The sequence below is a fragment of the Fusarium musae genome, chromosome 3 (genome assembly GCF_019915245.1).
Source record: "Fusarium musae strain F31 chromosome 3, whole genome shotgun sequence".
NCBI classification, from domain to species: Eukaryota; Fungi; Ascomycota; class Sordariomycetes; order Hypocreales; family Nectriaceae; genus Fusarium; species Fusarium musae.
In genome coordinates, this window is record NC_058389.1 from 4,171,201 (window position 1) to 4,191,060 (window position 19,860).

The window sequence follows — 19,860 nt, forward strand, 5'->3', positions numbered from 1 at the left end:
ACCGGGGAAGTAAGCCCGAGAATACCAAGATAAGAGCATATCATGTGTCTTGTGTGATAGGGCGTCCAGAGTTCGGGACTTTGCAATGGGGCTTGTCAGATCACCCAACAGTGGCGTAGCTTCTGCAAGTCCCCTTGTACGTTTCATGATGGCGAGCTGTTGAGAGAGTATGATGAGTATTGTCACGACTTGGTGTGACATCTCGAGTTATCTTGCATTATCGAAATAGAATACCCACATTAAAATAGAGGCAGGCTAGTCACGGACTGGACTGTTGTTGCTCTTAATGAAGGTACGAGTTGGCATGTGAAAGTATCTTCCTGTAACCTCAATCTGCACGCTTTCACGTAACTAGTTGTGAAGTAGTCGCATTGCAGCTGGCCTTATCGGGTTAATAAGTTCTTCATATGAGGGAATAGCAGCCGGATCAGAATTGTGGTGTCATTCTGAGATTTCTTGGCATGATTCCTTTTGATCGTGCAAGGTTTTGTTGGGTTTTTTCTCCGAGGCTCGGCACAGCATGGTTAAGATCCCCCTAATTGTGAAAAAACCAACAGCGTGGGATCGGTAGTCTTGAGCATAGATTAAAAAGGCTCATACTTCGGAGCCCCAGAAACCGGGCATCTGGGTCAGAGTATTAGAAAGCGATCGTCGGCAAACTTTCCTTGTCCTGAAACTCGCTCCGAAGTCGTATTTTCAGTATCAACTGACTTCAGGGATGAAGTTCTAGGACGAAGTAACGTGCGAAGCAGTGTAGATGTGGTGTTATTAGCTCCGAACTTTGCACGGGGAACCTCTACACCGATGTGCCAGTGACCAGATGGTGTAGGTGTTCACACCAGACCGACAGGGACCACGGTTGTTTGATTACCCAGGACATAAGTTCGACTTGCGTTCTGGAATTTGTGGATTATGATGGTAGGCTCTCTTGGTGGTCTGTTGGAAAATGCCATCACCTGATACGAAGTCCAGACTTGACGATTGCCAAGCACGAACCCATTGAGCCATGCAGAGCTGAGGAAAAATGTTCAAAAATAGGAAACAACAGCCTTACAATTCAATTAGAGTTCCGGAATCAAGAGGTGAAACATCCAGCTCAACGCATGAGCACTGTGAGACAGCCTCTCAAAGCTAGAGTTGAGTGAGCTAGGTGAGGCACATAGAATCTTGGGTCCAAGCTTCAACACATGCAAACTGAAGCTCAGGGATATTACCGCTATGGAGTTAGCGACGTCACTCAAGATCGAGAGGGTTCAAGACAGCGGGATTATGACCGTATACGGCAGAGACTCCGCTTGGAGATCAAAGACAATTGAGGCACTTGCAGATGGGGGAAATGTGATGCCGGTACCCCGGCAGATGTGGACTGGGCCGTTCGATACGCTCAAGTCGAGATGAAAAATCATGTATGTCAGATTTTGACATGCAAGAATATCCAATTGCACTCTGAACGGGTGTGAGAACGCGTATCCGTTGGGTTCGAAAGCAGAAAGGGCAACGACCGATCAATTGCTTCGTCTTCCTCTTTATGGTCACTGACAAGGGGATGAAACCCAGGCGAGGCGGTCCTCTATTCCATTTGGCGGAACATTGAGGTGGTCGAAGGAGCAAACTCTCTCTCAGCAAACGCAATGATGTTGTATATGCGGTCCTCCTGGTTTCAGTTTGAGAAGCGATGCGGTAAAATGAGGGTTGAACGCCCGTTGAAACCCATGTAGGGCATTGTTGAAATTCAACGGCCACCGATCTTGGCTTGTGGGTGCAAGGGTCCCGGACGGGTGGCTTTCCAAAAGTGTGGCAGACTGCAGGACACTTGCAGCTCGTAGAGGTTTAATGGTGACCAGGGGGTTTGTCGACATGCCTTAGTGGAAATGGGGGCGGTTGAAATGCCGGGACAGCCAGATTAAGCCGGCGACAGGCTGCTTGTGGATGGATAGCGGATTTGATGTCGTTTCCGGGGAGCGTAAACTGTGCCAGGTAAGCTGGTGGTCCGTGTGAGGGTCGCATGGTGTTGAAGTCAGCAGATTCAACGATTGTAGCAGGTACACTAAGATCATAGGCAGTCGTAGTCAGTTGAGCAGGATGAGGATATCTGCCAAGAGAGCTCTATGTAGGGTAGCTATCAAAGAGGATCTCAGAAAGTCCAATACCGGATAATTAGAGATGGTAATCAGGCGGATTACCATACCTGGGCGGCTGAGACTTGCGATCGACTATGGAGTCGCCATGCATCTGGAAAATTTGGTAGCGAGGCGAAGAGACAAGCGACAAGGCCTGCCACGTTGTCTTTTTTCGATCAAGCAAGCAGGGAGCTACAGCACATGCAGACAGGCATTTGCCTGTAATCCTTGCTTTATTTGATAACCGGGAGGTGACGACGGTTGACGATGATACATATGTCGATGTTTGTGATGAAGATGGAGAAGCTAAGAGAAAGAGTTCCGAGATACGATGAAAAATAAAATAAAAGGGGTGACAGACGAGATTTCGATTACAGGGTCTTGAGAGAGCGAACTAGAGGTAGGTATTCAGAGTGGGAAGGGAAGGTAACAGTCGGTAGCTAAGGCAGGTATGGATGAGTTGATGGTTTCCTGGGTTCATGCTCCAATCCGTGTAAGCGGAAAGTGGAAAGTGGAGGAGGAGGGGATGGAGAAGGAGAGAGTATGGGGTCATCCATCAGTCACAGATCGAAAGAGGAAGTAGGCCCAGAACAACTTCACTTTGCCTCGGTGCATCTCGCTGAAAGGGGACAATCAGAATCAGACCATACACACACACAAAAGTAAGAATTTGTTAATACCCGGATTATGTTATAATGACAAAATGTGACTTTGCTGCCATCCATACATAGGTACCAAGTCAGCATTCGTCTGAGTAAACAAACATATTCTGGAGTAATATCATCACCGACCAAAAAACCCCCACAAGCCGCTACAAGCATGCGGGACAACGTAATTAGATCCCTATGTAGGAAGGATAAAATGTCATTAATATCTCTAATAAACGGGACGGGTCGACCGGCCTAAGCTAGAGTGGACTGCGGCGGGCGGCCAGTGAGTGAGGCTCAACATCGTCATGAATCCAGCATTGGGATGGGGGTCCACGAGTTGCAAGGGTATTCAGCCACGCCTCCCCGCCAAACGTGGGTGAATAGCGAATGCTCGCCTGTATATCCGAAAAGGTGCAGCAGATGGGACAGCGTAAAGCTGACCAATGCGGCAAGCAGATGATAATAGACAAGACAAGACATTGGGAGAAGTTACCGCCAAACAGCGGCAACAACTCCGACTGCTCATCTTACCGCCGCGACATTAATCGGTGTGAATAGAACTGCATATGCCCAGGCAAACTTGTTCGAAAAAGGTACAGAGGCAGTCAGTTGGCAAAACGGCTGTCATAAAGAACTAGCTTAATTCCTCAGCTATGATTGGCCGCTATACTCTAGAGTTGTTTTACGGCCCTGCGGCCAAAGAGAGAGACCAACATGCACCAACAAGATGTTTCGGACGGAAGTTGATTGTGGCGTTTGAGGGTCTGAACGCAAAGACATCAAAAATGAAAAACACTCTGTAAGAAACGACACAGCAGAAAAGCCACTGGGCACGGCAGGCATAGCGACAGGGTTATCATTCCACGAGCCCCGGAAAGAAGCCGATTTGGTACGGTACGTTCAATGAAATAGCAAGTGATGAGGCGGCTGTTTGTATTGGCTTGTGCTTGGACAATCAGAATCAGGACATGAAATTTGATCATGGCTGTTTGAAAGGGAGATTTCCAGAGTACCGCCAACAGATGATCGGCTGGGTACTAGGTTTAATGACAGGGACAGCGGTCAGTTCAACATTACTGCATCCGGCTGTTGTTTCCTGTTGACGAATGTCATATGCATGTCTGGAGTTGAGAGTTAGTTATTACGATGATCCCCCAGCCTCAGACTCAGAAAGCACAGATCAGGACCTGAGTTGTGGTCGGAGGCTCCGGCGAGTTTCCAGTGGCATGATTTCGTTTGGGCAAGGAACATTAGGGTTTGCAGGATCATGGACTTTTGACATGGTGAAGTTCGCCTAGTGACAATGTTTGAGGTTTAGGGCTGAGTTTCCAGGCGTCTTTTTGTTGTAGTGGAGGAGGTTCCATTCGCAAACCCTCCATGGGCAAGGTAGAGAGGCCCGGGCGGTTGGTAATAACTATGTGTAAGCCGTATGTATGCATGGAGAAAAGAGACGACAAGAGGTCCAGTGATTGACGCTTCAACTTATTTGAAACCAAGTGCCTTCCAGATTTGTTTGTGGTGGCTTGGTTTATTCTCCGAAGCCGTACTTTTATATCAACACTCTTCAATTGCTTGCTTTTGTTAGTTCTGTCTGTCTAGGAGGTAGTTAGTTGTCTCTTGATGAACACCTCTACTGCATCTGGTACCTTTTCCTAAACACCCTGCTGTGCTGCGTATAGAAGCCTCCTCCAATTACGACACGTCGAATATCTTGCACTAGGATCATTACCCCTTCGGTAAATATCCTATCTTGACATTGGATGAGTATGATTTCTTACCCGCGCCGCGGGGTGGGGTCCGCTTCTTCTTACATGACACTCAGGGATGAATGGATGAATACAAACTCCCCAATGACGTGAAGAAAACAAGAAGTCCATGTTGTTGTTTTTCACCGGATCACACCTCTTCTTTAGCACACTTCAGATCGTGATGGTCAGAAGCAAGAACCTATCTGTGACCTCACCAGGCAGTCAGTCCTCACTATTTCAGAGTGGACATTTCGCCTCGGCACGGCCGGTGTGCTAACTCTTAGAGTCTAGACCAAAGTTTTGGGTTTATCTGCCGCACTTTCGGTATCGATTCCGTAAGGGCAGTTTTAGAATGCATGCCTCTCTGCCTTCAGAAGCTGCCTAGCACCACTTCACGAGCTTTTATGGCTCCCCTTTTGCGGCTTACGCCCAATCCAATCCAAGACAGTTCACAGTGCTACACCCCCCTAGAAGTGGCCCTGGAGCGTAAGGTAGTGGAGGTCTCCACTGTGAAATATGATCCTGGCGCTCTGGGCTGGGTTGGCCCCGAGAACCAGGACACAGGTGCCCTATGGTTAGGTAGGTAGGTACCTAAGTCAGGTTTGATTTGGGTGAGGTGTGCCTCAGCGAAGCCCTGCCATTCCAAATCAGTTGGCTTTTTGCTTGTGGCTTTTTTGAGTCTTTTCTGCTTCTGCCTTATTCTTTGGTTTGAGGTGTCGTTTAACCTTTAACTTTACCTTACCTTACTCGTATAGGTAGGTACAAATATTCTACTGTAGCCTTACCACACCATCCATACCTTAGATGCCTACCTTAGATACGGAGTGCGTTAGTTGCTAAACAAGTTGACCTGCGTTATCTTACCTTGAGGAGTTATTCTCCTCATTAATCTGGCATTCCCCTCCTTTGAAATTGAGTTGTCTCTTGTTCTTCCCATTTAATTCCTCTCTTTCTGCCTGTTTGAATACTTGCTCGTTCGGTCGTCCATAACCGACACGCAGTAATTGGCCGTACCTAAGGTAGCGCGATCAAACAAGGCGACGTACCTGCATCAGTGGATACCTTAAACTCTTGCAGAGGTCCATGTTATCCCCATTCCCAACCCCATTCGATCCTGTCTAATTGAATTTCAATGTGATAGTGGAGGTTAGGTTAGGGTCGTATCCTTACCTAGTCATTCGGTCTCGGTACCTGACTGACCATACACCACTAACTCACTCACCCATTCGTTCACTCACTCACTTTTTTTTTTGCTTGTGCTTCTCGGTCGTTCGCTGCCTACAAACCCCATTTCAGTTGCTGGAACCGATCCCTAGGCTGTTTTCTTTAGAGGGCCCCGTCCTCCAGCCTAAGATATACACCCCCCTTCCCTTCCAACTGTTAGTGGAGGCTTTCCCTTCCCTGGGCTTCTCTTCTCTCCCCCTCCCCCTCTTTATTCTTCTCAATCTTCCAGAAGCGTCAAGGACAGGGCATCCTTTACAAAACCCCGTCCGTCTGTACCGTACCGTACCTCTAACGGGAATTGGGGCAACATCTGGGATTTGGGCCGACAAGAGGAGAGAGAACTACCTATACTTCTGAGCTAGTACAATCCAGTACTGCACGGGCTGCCTGTACCACGTACGACTCTACCTACAGTACTTACACCCAAGATTCCACATTAACTGTCTTTAATGCCCTGACATGGGCATGACGGCTCAAAACCAAAAGGACAGTCAGGACAGGATAGGGTTGAGCAAGGGCACGGCCTTCAACATCGTCCGTCCGTCCCTCCATCCACAGATTCCACACATCCATGATTTTGGGACCCGTTGGCGGGTACATTATCGCCAGTGTCCCCCGGGAGTCCCTCGTTGTTGTAACATTGAAGCTACTGTACCAGAGGAACGAGCCCCCATATCCATACCATAGCCATAGTTCATCTACCTTACCTCACTTCACATAACCTTGCTCCCTCTCGTCTTTGCCTCGCCTGCTCGCTCGCTCGCTTTGTCTCCCGTCAATCGTCCGTTTAATCTACTCAATTTGGTGTTGGCACCACCTTGTCGGCATTTCCGCCTTGTTGCTCGTACCTCTTCCGTCGTCTATCTCCCAGGCCGTTGCTGCAAGCCTCATCCCGGCCCTCCTCATCCCGGCTTCCGTTTGACAGTGCTTCCTTGCAAACGACATCATATCAGAACTCTGATCTTTGCTCTGTACCTTACATTCGAACCGCATTGCATTGCCTTACCGCAACGACTGAGCGTGCAACTGACACCAACAACGAAACTCTGTCACCTCGCCTGCTCCTCGCTCCCGTTCTCAAGTATAAAGACCTGTGGCCCTCCTCCCTCACTCAGCTGTTGATGAATCACGACGTCTTCCACAGCAACTCTGACACATTGCCTACTCTACTACTTCAACTCTCACCTTTTACACCCATAAAGGGACAGCTCTCATCCTGTTGTTGCACCGCATCATCAACATCTCACCACACTCCGCCTTGAAAGCCCTCACGCTTCATACAACAGCTATCGTGTAAGTCCAAGGAAGAGCGGACATGAGGTTGCGTTCTACATACCGCATCTTACATATCTGCTTACAACGTACATACAGCCATGTTGGGTTGTCTGTCTGTCTCATGCATGCATGCAAGGCTAATATTGTATTCCCCCAGGAACATAGCCGCATCCAATCAGGCCATCAAATCTTGTGAGAGGGTTCAAGAGACTCTCGACAGCATCTACACCTTTACTGTACCACCCACAACACCGCCACAATTCCCGACAAAATGGCCAACGCTTGCGCCCACCAGTTCCGAATGATCAAGTCGGACAACACTCTTGTCCAGTGGATCTGCCAGCACTGTCGGTCCGGTCCTCACTGGATGATCTGGGAGTGCACCTACTGCAAGCTTCATCTATGCCGACCTTGCACGCAGTCTGCTTAACGGCTTGTGTGTACATGCGCAAGTCACTTGGTGCCGAGACAGTGTTTGGCAGCCACATGCGAAAATGGGTGTGCAAGCTGCTTTGTTGTGCTTTCACCTTTTTTTTTTTTTTTTTGTTGCTATTCCTTCTGCTTCTGCAACCTCACTCGGCACCAACTGAGATGGCCTGACTTACAAACTGTGAGAGGCTCAACCCCAAGCAGAAAGTGGAAAGCTTCTCCTTCTCGGTCTCGGTGCAGATGTACATTTGCGATCAGAGAAGATGGTCTCAGCATGGGCATTTGATTTGATTGCACTTGGCACAAGTTACTTGGTGCTACGCTACACTACAGTACGCTACGTACTGCGGAACGACAGCCCGGAGCTGGCTCTGGATGCACGGCTACCGTCACACACCCCCTCGCGTGCACCCATCACAGCATTTCTTTGCACTTTTCAGTTGACACACAACGTCATTTCGACTTAGACTCACTGGCTTGAGAAATTCCCCATCATGTCCAGTTTCAGCTGAGCTGAGCTGGGCCTCGAAGAACAACACATACGCATGGATGCATTGGACGAGACATCAACCAACAAACAAGCAAACAACTTGGAGTACATTAGGAGCTGATACAGTGACTCAGTCGGACTGTGTCAGTGTCTCTCCTGGGTATTCGGCCAAACGGTGGTATTTTGGGTGACTTTGACTTTTTTACGCTTCTGCCTCTGAGTTCCATGACGGAATAGCGCCCTGCACGTTCCACGTGGGAGATTCCATTCACAGGGACCTGTGGCCCGTTTTCGGAATTGTGCAGCACTAGTCACCCCCTCCCCCTTGGCCCCTGCGACTTGGAGAGAGGAGCTCTCGCTCACTAGCTCACCAAGCTCCAACGCTTTTGTCTCGCCGTCTCGTTCGCTTGTGGCCCTACCCAAGTCTACAACCCAAGCTTACGGGGACTGGCCAGACCCAACGCAACGCAACGCAACGCAACGATGTGAAAGACCGGACTGTTAGACGTGTCATGTTGCTGGAGCTCTCCTCCAATCTACAGTCCCAGTTACGAGCTTTCCCATTTAGGAGATCTGATCTGTTACAGGTGATCCTGACTGGTCTCTTTTGATGTTGTCTCTTTTCTTCATTTCATCTCCTTTCCCCTTTTTCCTTTCCGTCTTCTCTTCCTTGTAATACCTGGCTTGTTGTTCATCGCCTGCATCAAAACGGTGTTTGTTGGTTTTTTGCTTTCTTTCTGTCTCTTGGTTTCTTTTTCTTACTTTCGGAGGGTTTACCCCACGCTTTGGTCTTATCTCCTCGACCTACCTACCTACCTCCACTGCCAGAAGCAACTTTGGCTGCTGACGGTACTTTTGGGTGGGAGACAAGTCAATGGGGGGACGTCGTTATGACCTCATCTTATTGGAGTCAACAAAACTTTCGATTTGGCTCATGGCGCAAGGACAGAAAAACAACGATATCTATGGGACTGGTGTTTTTTTTAGGGTCGGCGCTCGAAATAGACTATGGCTCAAGCCAGACAGATACGGGGCGAACCAGAGGATATCAAGAGGATGAGAGGGACACACGCATCGACTTTAGTTAGTGTATTGCTATCGTCATAAATGAAAACATTCTGCTTCTAGCTTCGACTCCTTCTCTACCACTAAATACTAGCTACCTATAGTACCACCTAGCCAAGTGATTGTTGTCATCATCATCGACGAGGTGGATGTGAAACTGAATCATGAACAAGACCTTGATTAGTAGTATCATTACCTCAGCGGGAGTTATCGTTACCGATCCCCAGTCTCTCCATCTTATACAAGAGGCCTAGCAATTCAATCTGATGAGTCTTGATTGGCCCGGAGTTTACGAGTAAGTTCTCGACGGTAGCTGCTGACTAGCGGTACCTGCCTTCGCATCCCAACTTGAGGTGAGAGGTGAGGTGGACATTGGACAGCGAGGAGAGATGCCAAAGTCCTGTAATCTCCCTCCCACCTTCCTTACCTTTAGTGCCTTAACCTACTAAAGTTACCTACGGCATTGGTTGCCCTTTCCTCCTCTATCGTCCGCCTCGGGTCTCGCTCGTATTGAGTCCCTGCCTTCCCATTTTTCAATGAGTGCACCATCCATCGTGTAGATCTCTTGTCTCATCTCATCACGATCCTACCTCTTCAATATTCTCATTGCTACATCAGTTTAACTTTTTCTCTCCTCTCTTAGCACCTCGCTTGCATGCTTACTTCGATTCCCTGTCCTTCTCTTCCCTGAGCGATTTTGACTGGATTGGACTAGGTTGCGCGGGTCAATGCGATCGCCTTGCTCATACAAGCTGACGTGGAATAAGGTGCATCATCTTCCCATGGGTAACATCCGGATGGCTGTGGCAGTCTTGTGGAGCGTCTCGCAGTCTGTGTCTGTGCCATGGCGCAGTGAAGGAAAAGAAGCTACAGCACCTACTTCGCTCTGAGGGAATCTGCACCATGATCGTTGACAGAGCTAGCTATGGATACCTTTTTTTAACGCGGATGATGCTATTCTAGGCTTCACGCCGCCCCCAGTCTGATCGACGCTCTTAGCGGCCCACCAAAAAGACCAATCTTCGCCAGAAGCCTTCCAGAACAACTTAGAAGCTGTCTCGTATTGTTTCCACTCTGCACACGGTGCACTCGCGAGTCCAGGTCCCCAGCTTGACGCTTCCAACGGTGGAGAGCAACATCGACACACGAACCAGGGGTTTCCAAATTACCGAAACACGCCGATGCCTGGCGTAGACACTTGCAGCCTCGCAAATGTTTCGATAGCGTGTATGATAAACAACCACCATATAAACTTTGGTATTCAATCATTGCTCGTTTCTACGGAACTATCTTGAGTCATGCCGACAACCTTAACAACTATCACGAGGCATGACACACCCCCCATGGTCAACGGATCCGACATCCCGCCCGCCCGGTCGACACGGTCCCATCGGGGAACGTACCCGGAGCTTTTGAGGTGCTTTGCGAGCTGTCCGAGCATACAGGATAGTATCATTGTTGATTCAGGCTTTCGCCTCACTCATTGGTCCGCTGGCTGTTCGCTTAGAGACTGGTTGAACTCTTTTGCCCTGTCTCGCTTTGTTTCAAAACTCACAAGCATCAGTTGACGAGCTATTCGACCATGCGTATTCATGTCACTCAATGATCGGGGTGGCAGGGCATGCCATGCTCTTCAGATTGTGCTAGGGCTTTTGTGCGACCAGTTCGTGTAACGACCTCGTCATACTTCGGCAAATCATTACAACGCACGGGTTTGATGGAACGTTTCCAGATGCTCGGACAAGAAGTTGTCAGTTGCGTGTGACTACTCGCCTCCGGCCCTTTACGGACACTGCCATGCCGAAGAGAGACCGCTCCGTCTCGGCGTCGGAGGTAAGGGGCTGACCCCAGACCCCACCCCTCCGGCCTCCCGCACCGAGATATGGCGGACGGACACTGGGCGTTTGCGGCCGGACAGAAAGCTAGTTTGGGTTACATCTTCTTTTACGAGCTGCCTTCTTTGCAAGATTGTGCACACTCAAAGATATCGGCCGTCAGTTTGAGGGCGGTCCGCTGAGGCAACGTTGCTGCACCTGTCACTCTTTCCGGCAACTTGATCGAAGAGATGGGTATGTTTATTCAAGCAAGTAAAAGCCAACAAGGTAGCAGACCCAGCAGAGCCGCAGCCGTCAGCCAGAATGAGAGAACTATGGGTATGCTCGGCTTGGTGTCTGAGGAAGACTGGTAGTATTTTGCGATTTTGGGATCTCCCAGTGCCCAATCCCATACAGTACGCTCATTGTTTCTCTTGGTCACTTCCACACTGTCACCGATGGATATGGTCGTATCGCCACCAGAGTTACTGGTTAGAAAGCCGTATCTGCCGAAGACTGGAGAATACTTTGATCCAGTATCGACCCTTCGGTCAGACATGAGCTTCTTGAGTACCGTGCCACGCTCCCCTTTGGCAGCACGGCCAGTGGAGTAGTCGACGTTGAGCGAAGTGCATCGTCCGCACATCTTGGTGAGAGCTACTTGATGGGCTCCATTGATGGTCAGCTGTGCCCAAAAGTCCTCATCCCATGCGGCCTCGCCATCCAGAACAATGTTAGGTCGCATAGCCTTCATTTCAACGTCGCATGTCGATAGCCGGGCTTTGACGTTGTTAAGAGATTCTTCTGTGGTGAACAGGTAGGGCGCACAATCAGTAAATGTGATCCAATCGTCCTCGGTGGCTTTCTTTCCTAGAAGGTGGTTGAGAAGCAGCATTGGCCATGACGGAGGAGTAGCCTGAGACTTAGGGGAGAATGTTCCCAGCACAGGGCGTCGACCATCGCCGATGAAGACGAGAGCTGTGTCGAAACCAAAGCAAGCGGTGAACCATGCATCATATTTGGGTCCCATGCGGTATGCAATAACACGACTTTGATGTAGGCTGACGTCGGCCTTGGCCAATTCATTGATATCCGGTTCAATTGGGACTTCAAGGACAGTGTCCTGCTCTGGTTTCCATGGCACAAGTGGTTCTTCTGGAATCAGGTACTTGACCCGGATCTTGTCGCCAACGACTTCTTGTGCGAAAAGGCTGCATTCTGGGTGACCAGACAATTGAATCTTGCTGAAGTCGCCCGACTTCTCGATCTTATAAAGCATAAAACGACGGTCATATTGAAGCCCTTGTGGGCCTAATTTGGCCGACTCGACTTGAATACCTCGAAGTCCTTTGATAGGATAGTACCAAAGCTACCATGGGTTATCAGCAAATATCCAGGACCTCCCACAGAGATTGGCGTGAGGAAGCTTGATCGGACTTACCTGAGTAATCTTCATTGTTTCTTGATGTGTTGTTTGACAGCCTGTCAACAGGACAAAGCAACAATATTTATGTTGTGAAAGGAAGAACTGGATTGCGAATCAGGTACGGACACCTTGTTGACTAGGTAGGTATCTAGGCAAGCCACAGTCGGCTCGAGCACTAACCAAAGGTACCGAATCCTGTTAGTTTTGAGGAGGTAACGCAGGCAATTGAGCTAACATGGAATTCGGCTCCCGCTACCGAAGATCTGACACCGCATCTGCACGTATGTCCAATCACAAACTAATGATTGCAATACATTCTTGTTGTAGATTCCACATCAACTTCAGCTGAACTAACCCAATATAACTCGTTGAGAGTCCTTATCTGCAATTAACATTGTCTTCTATTGTTTTTGTTGCCTCGGTTCCGAGTTCGGAAGGCCTCCACTGCCGGAATCCCCCCGCTGTGTTCCGCCACAAACCTCGCAAGACATGACAGATAACAGCCATACAAATGAATCATTCATATCATTGTTTCCTCCTTTCTCATTTGACTGAGTAACTCTCCAGTCGAATCCGGGTAGCTGATAAGTGTAATTGACAAGTGTTGAGCCTTTCAGAGTCCGAGTGGCTGGCGGTAGGGTTTAAGGGCGTCGTTGACATGGCCCTCCACTTTCCGGTATGTGCAACACCACATCACGAAGAGTGAGGAAAGAGGCGTGACGACCAATTGATAGTCACTCAATTCTATGTTTGCTGATTTGTTCTGAAGCATCAGGGATAGAGCTGAGTCTTAGCCTGGAATATGGCAGAATTGTGAAAAGAGAAGTCTCTATTCTTATCTTCCGTAGGCCTAATTAGGATCCGGATCAAAGGCACGCTAGATTCTTCTGTGGTTTGGATACTTATATGGTGCTCTCACGACAATCCAGTGAGAGTGATGATTTTATTTCATGATTGCAGGTTATCCACGGCCTTGGATCGAGTGCCATTGTGACTTGATCGACAGATAGACAGACTTACTGTGAGAGTCACACCTCGGGGAGCTCAACTTCTGCACGTGAGATAGAGAGTCTTTCTCCTACACCTTTATGAATACGGTGGCTTCCTCTGATAGATTGAGCCAGGGAGACTTTCTGATCTCTACAACAGCTCGCCATATTCAGAAGCCACGGAATCTTGCTCCAGCTTGAGTATCAGGCAGATGCATTGCCCAGCCAGACAATTTCATTGAACTCATTGCCAATATTACAAGTTCTCAATTTCTCCAACGACCCAGTCTTCAAAAAGACGTCTTCGAGATCCAGAAAAAAGAGTTCAGATTGGAGACACTTCTCTGTCTAATCTGGTCGAGAAGCTGACCGGGACTTCAGACGCTGTGCTTGAACGCAGCCATAGATCGAGTCGATCAGTATCCCACTCGAATAGCCTTGATCTTATGACAATAAGAGGTTTCTCTGCTTATTATTTGTTCCCATAACAAGATAAGCTTTTCGACAGCTTCCCTTTCATGTCTCGCAGCATCATGAGCCAAGCTCAGTATCGAGGGTAAGCTCAGTACTGATGAGGTCATGTAGTTTGTTGTATTATGAAATGGCCCCCAGCTCAACACCAATAACTCGAAGGGGATATTGTTGATGCGGCAAGACCAATATGGCTTGGTAGTATGCCTAGAGGAGGAAAGAAAACCCAGGACCTTAACCCTAAGTGATAGAAATATTTAGGGAAATTTAGCCTAAGCTTAGGGTGCTCTTTACTAAGTTTATCTTAACACCTTATATCAAGTTTTAGTATTTTCTTGCCCCCTGAAGCATGCGAATAGCTTTCTAACACAGAGGCAGAGGCGCAAGGAGAATACGTAAACCCAACCACTGCATCGGTGTCGGATTGGCGAGCTGAGCTGTAAGGTCTTGCCTCTCCTAAAGATCGGCACTCAAGGTAACATGAGTGCTGACATGGCGGTATCATCGCGTCTGGTCGGACCCGAAAAAGCGAAGCACATGCCGCGAGCCTCGAGGAAGGATTCATCGTTATCACTGACACTGCCACCAAGACTGCATGATAGCAATCTTTTTTAGGTCCTTGACAGTCAGAATGGAGGCTGTCTGGGGTTTCATCGATTAATAGCTCCCAGGGACGTTAAAATAAGATGTGGATATTGGGTGAATAAGATCGCGCAGCTAACAAATCCAGCCAAGCATCATCTCGCGGCTCGACGCCATTGCTGACATCTATATTCCTAGCTAGGAGAGTGGCGTCGTAGCGCGAGATGAGACCTTATCGAGCCATTCCTTTGAAACACCAGCTAGTCAGTGACATGGTGATCTCATAAGAGGACTTCAGTCGACCAAGTCAGATCAGCCCTACGTCTTCCCTTCATATCGAAATTCGTTTTCGCTAAGCCTTAGCTCCCCACAACTCAGAGCTGAGCAAGATGCAAATGCGCCTCGACCTAGGCTTTATCTGGTTCGACCAGGCGCTGACGACCCGCAGGAGCTGCCGCCTCTGATGTAACAGACCCTGGCCTTGTCCTTGTTGTTGAGGCATTGGCTGCTGCCATCAATATGGAGAAAAAGAAAAGAGGCTGACAGCGTTTCTTGGCGTTCCATCGCTAAAGAACCTGGATTCCATATCAAGACATATCATTCAGCACGACGTTGCTTCGTCACAGGAATATGGCCTCTTTCTCGTATTGCTGGCCCGGCCAATGGTGAGATAATCGCTCCGAGTCTCCTCTCCGAAGTGACTGTAAACAATGCAATATCTTGAAACCCTAGGAGGATTCTCGAGCACCGCCTTTTGGGAATGGATGATCCAACCCTGTGCACCCATCGCGGAGACTAAAATCTGACAAGCACTGCCAAAGGTCCATCGCATGAGTCTCATTCAGGCTCCTTGAATGGTAGATCCCAAGTCCGAACCCTGGGCTCGGAATCCCGTATGGATCTCAAGTAATGAATTTCGTTTTTTCTTCCTCATTGAGGTTGTAGGATCACAAAGTCCCATCTGGCTTATAAGATGGAGTACATGCCGCCCTGCTGGCTTGACATGATGGCTGTCGTCGTTGTCGTTCCTCCTCCTTTCCCACGAGGATATAAGTGAAAAATAGAGACTCAAGGTTGTCAGTAACCTCTACACCCTTTTGAACAACAAGTGATACGCCACAATGTCGCTTTCAAGCTATGGCGTCGACGACGCTAAGCTACCACAACAACCTTTCCTTGCTGGTGCCAGGCCCGATACACCAAGCTTCCTCGACACGACTGCATGTCTTTGCGCTCTTCGTGCGTTACCTGGACTCGATAAGCTCGCCGAAGCCGGAGCAGATTTCGATAATGGCCAGGCAGCATGGCAATGCATTGGAAACCAAACACAAGGTGTATATAACATCACAAGCGGAAAATGGTACAAGGCCAAGAATCCCAAGGGCTCGCTCGATCTGCCCATGGAAGACAATTCCAACCCTCCTGTCGGAGGTGATCTCGTATGGGACTCCAAGGGCCGTTCTCTGAAGCCATTGAAGGACAAAAACACGCTCACTGTTTACGACCGAGACTGTACTGGCACCAACAGATCGAGCTTCTCGACCAGTTTCTACAGAACCACATATCAGCTTCTTAACGATAAGCTTCCCATTGATGCTGCACCCTGCTGGAGGCCAGGTGCCCTTCCCCTGCAGCTGCAAAACGTGTCTTCCTGGCAGGAGTATGGCTGTAAAGAAGGGTTTCTTTGTAAGTTCACCGACTGGATGGCTTAAAATCGAAATTGACGTTTTGCAGGCCAGAACAACACCATCAACTCACTGCCTCAATCATGTCCTCCTCTCGAGAAGTGCACAATTGCGCGTCTCTCAGGTATGACTTGCTCATTCAACGGCACAAACGTGGGCATGGGAGTTTTCGAGCCCATCATCTGCCAGGCAGGCCACTATTGTCCCTTGGAGGAAAAGGGCATGAAGAAGATTAGATGTCCTGCCGGCTCATATTGCCAGCCTGGTGCTTCAACTCCAACACCATGCCTATCTGGCAGCAGGTGTCCGGAAGGCGCGTCCTTTGAGAGGTATCTGATTCCCGTGAGCGTTCTAGTCATCATCGATTTCCTCCTCCTTGTGGGCATGTTCGTCTTGATGTTCCGTTCACGATGGCAAAGAACATCCAAAGCCCATGCTGGTGCTCTGAAGAGGCACAAGACCATGAGGGTCGTCAAAGCGACAATCACTGGACGGGGATACAAGGAGTTGCCCGAAGACCAAGACAATGAGATGGCCCCAATGCAACCTGGCTACAGTCCTTATTCACCATACGGACAAAACTTCCGAGAAGGACGGGCCCGAACTGGTTTTGAGGCTACTCTCTCGCGGAACAGCATCTACAGCTCGGAACAAGAGCAGAAAGAACTGGAGGCCAACCCACAGCTTAAAGCTTTTGTTGAATCCATGCGACGAGCAGCTGAGGCAACCAACTTCGGCCTCTCCTTCAGATACTCTGATCTTGTCTTCCATCCCAAAAAGAGCCCAAGGCCCATTCTTCAGAACGTCACAGGCTCTATTGAGCAGGGACAGCTGGTTGCTGTTATGGGTGGCTCAGGAGCTGGTAAATCGACCTTTGTCAATGTTTTGATGGGTAAAACAAGCAATACTGGCGGTATTGTTGCGGTCAACAATACTCCAGGCAAGATGAAGCAGTACAAGAAGTTGACAGGCTACGTGCCTCAGGATGATATCGTGTTACCTGAGCTGACGGTCTACGAGAACATTGTGCACTCGGCACGTATCCGACTTCCTCGTAACTGGAGCAAGAAAGATGTTGAAGCTCATGTTGAGTCTGTGATTGACTGTCTAGAGCTTTCGCACGTGCGAGATTCTCGGGTCGGCAGCGTAGGCAAGCCTGTCATCAGTGGTGGTCAGAGAAAGCGAGTGAGTATTGGCATGGAATTAGCAGCTGCGCCAATGGCTATCTTCCTTGATGAGCCAACCAGTGGTTTGGATGCTACCGCAGCATCATCCATCATGCGCACGCTCAAGGCCATTGCAAGACTCGGCATCTCCATCATTGTCATCATTCACCAGCCGCGAACTGAAATTTTCGACCTGTTTGATAATCTCATCCTGCTCGGTAACGGACAGACCATTTATGAAGGCCCTCAAATGGAGTCACAGACATATTTCGAGAGCATGGGCTTCCAGTTCCCGGAGCACAGCAACCATGCTGATGTAATTACCGACATCATCACTGGTAACGGTAGGGAATACAACAGTGCTGGTGATGTTTCCAAGGAAGCATTGATCTCGCACTGGGCTAAGATGCGGCAGAACAAATCGGAAGAAGCTTACGACCGCAGAAGTGTCAGGTCCACGATGCTGGGTGATACAGGAATGCGTCAGGCCCTCAAGAAACGTGGTGCCCCCTATATCAAACAAGGATGGCTCTGCCTCTGCCGTGCAATGCTTCAGCAATACCGCGCCAGGGCTGCTCTGTTTGCCGAGATGGGTCTTGCTGTTCTCGCAGGTGCTCTGCTCGGTCTCGCCAACAACCCTAAAAACGGTATTATGTTTGTCGGTCTATTCCACGAGCCCTATGAGGTCTTGTCGACAGCTATCGACTTCTTCTCTGCACCTCAGTTCGCACTTCTGATTGCTATTGCTATTGGTCTTGTTGCAGGTGCTCCTGGAGTCAAGCTCTTCTCCGAAGAGACACTCTTGTACAGGCGAGAGGCCGAAGCAGGCCATTCCCGACTGTCTTACTTTCTTGCCAAGGTTATTTCTGTATTTCCTCGTATGGCGCTTGGTTGCATGCACTTTACCGTGCCCTTATTCTTGTTGTCTGTACCCATCATTGACTGGGGTCTGGCATTCCTCACAAATTTGCTGTACTTCTACTGCATTTATGGCCTTGCAAGTATCGTAAGCATGGTCGTTCGACGTGAAGATGCACCACTATTTGCTACCATGATTGCCCTCATCACTGGTATTCTCTCTGGTTCCGCGCCTCCACTGGCATCTGTTAAGGATTGGCATATGGAGTGGCTTTGGCGAGCATCTCCTGCTACATGGTTGGCGGAGCTGTACTTTGGGCAGCTTGTGGCACCTTTTGCATACCTCTTTCAGGTCGATATTGCGGCTGAGGCGACTGGATATCATCTTGACCGCAAGTGGCTCAACATTGGTGTTTTGGTAGCAATCGGAACTGCTTATCGACTGATTGCCTTTGCCGGGATGGTGTTGGGGCATCGATTGAGAAGATGATAGGGTGGAGTATCTTCCTGTATGCGTGTTCACACGAAGAAGGATTTATGTTTGGTAGAAAGTAGATGATGAATTGAAAATTTGGATTAATTCATATTTCTTGTAGTACTTGCCTCGTATGCTTGACACGACTCCAGCAGGAGTAGCCAGCAGGAGCAGTGAAGGTTCTTTCCGTCGGAACAAACTCAAAGAGGGAATGGAAGGTACACGCCCGATACTGTGATTCGTACTATCCGTCATTGAAACAGATTAATTTTGCCTAAATGCCTCTTCTCGCGATTTTTAGTGTTAACATCATCCCACAAAGTTTCGATCGGCCTTTGCAATAAGCATCTTCAACTGGCGGAAGATCACGTTTGCTCGCAAGGATCTTTTACAGTTTCAGGGTCTTTTTTCTTACAACATCCCTGCGAATTCTACAGCAACAACGTTGTGGTTCGTCGCAAGGAGGGGTTGGATCGACACTCGTCAAACACGTTGACGGACATGAGTGTTTCGAGTTGTGCTCCGTGCTCCATCACAGTTTCACTGTCATGCGTTTCATGGCGGTTTGAAGCATTGACCTCTTAAATATTGACTGGGAAACAACCGAAAAAGTCGTATTTTGCACCCTGTAGAGACGGACCAGGGTGAGCACAGTCAACCAAAAAGTTTCAATCGCGAAAACGGGCGTCATATTCCCAATGACGAGAACATCAACGACTAACGTCAACGAAGTCGTTGAGCCGCGTACTGTGCTAGAGCCAGTACGGCAAGTGGGAGAGAACGACAACTATTCAAACCTACTAAGTGCTATCACATACTTTCATGCGGCTAAAAAGTACAAACTTCGGCCAAAGGATTCCGAACAAATCGGCTACTGTTGGTAACAACGAAGGATTCGTGTTCTCAGGCAGCGTTGATGAAATCATCCTCGGTTGTTCCCCCACACATCCGTCGCTTAGGTGGTAGATGCTTGTCACGAATGCTTTCCTTCCACTCTGCGTTATGGCTGGCTGGCGCGTTGACACCTTTTGCAGCCAGGGATATGCTGGATACGTCAGCAGTGGAGTTGATCCAACATGGAGATTACCACTTTGAACACGTTTGAACATCCTCCGACGTTGTTTCTTGCTTCTAACTGTCACGTCAAGGACGATCAACTCCTGCTGCGACCACCGAGATGTTGATAGCCGAACCAAGCGACATATATCGTATCAACCTGAACTATTGGATTGGCTGGTTACTCCTCAAGTGACTATTGCCGCATGAGAGAGATGGCGTCAAGACAACGGCGCCGGCACGGTTAGTGCGATGAGGAGGCACCGTTGTCGCTGGTCTAGACTATTCAGCTGTTGGGAACAGATTTCACTGGCCCCTGACGATCGAGCTGTAAAAG

General features: G+C 49.0%; 2 protein-coding genes across 2 annotated transcripts; one reads left to right on the forward strand and one right to left on the reverse strand.

Annotated features, from left to right (window-relative positions):
- Nucleotides 1-11,080: 11,080 nt before the first annotated feature.
- Nucleotides 11,081-12,271, reverse strand: J7337_004711 (uncharacterized protein; the record flags this gene model as incomplete). The annotated part of the gene is made up of 2 exons (XM_044822403.1): nucleotides 11,081-12,184; nucleotides 12,257-12,271. The coding sequence occupies 2 exons, from the start codon at nucleotides 12,269-12,271 to the stop codon at nucleotides 11,081-11,083; spliced, it is 1,119 nt and encodes a 372-aa protein (XP_044683736.1).
- Nucleotides 12,272-15,404: 3,133 nt separating this feature from the next.
- Nucleotides 15,405-18,482, forward strand: J7337_004712 (uncharacterized protein; the record flags this gene model as incomplete). Its single annotated transcript, XM_044822404.1, has 2 exons — nucleotides 15,405-15,969; nucleotides 16,018-18,482. The coding sequence occupies 2 exons, from the start codon at nucleotides 15,405-15,407 to the stop codon at nucleotides 18,480-18,482; spliced, it is 3,030 nt and encodes a 1,009-aa protein (XP_044683737.1).
- Nucleotides 18,483-19,860: the final 1,378 nt, after the last annotated feature.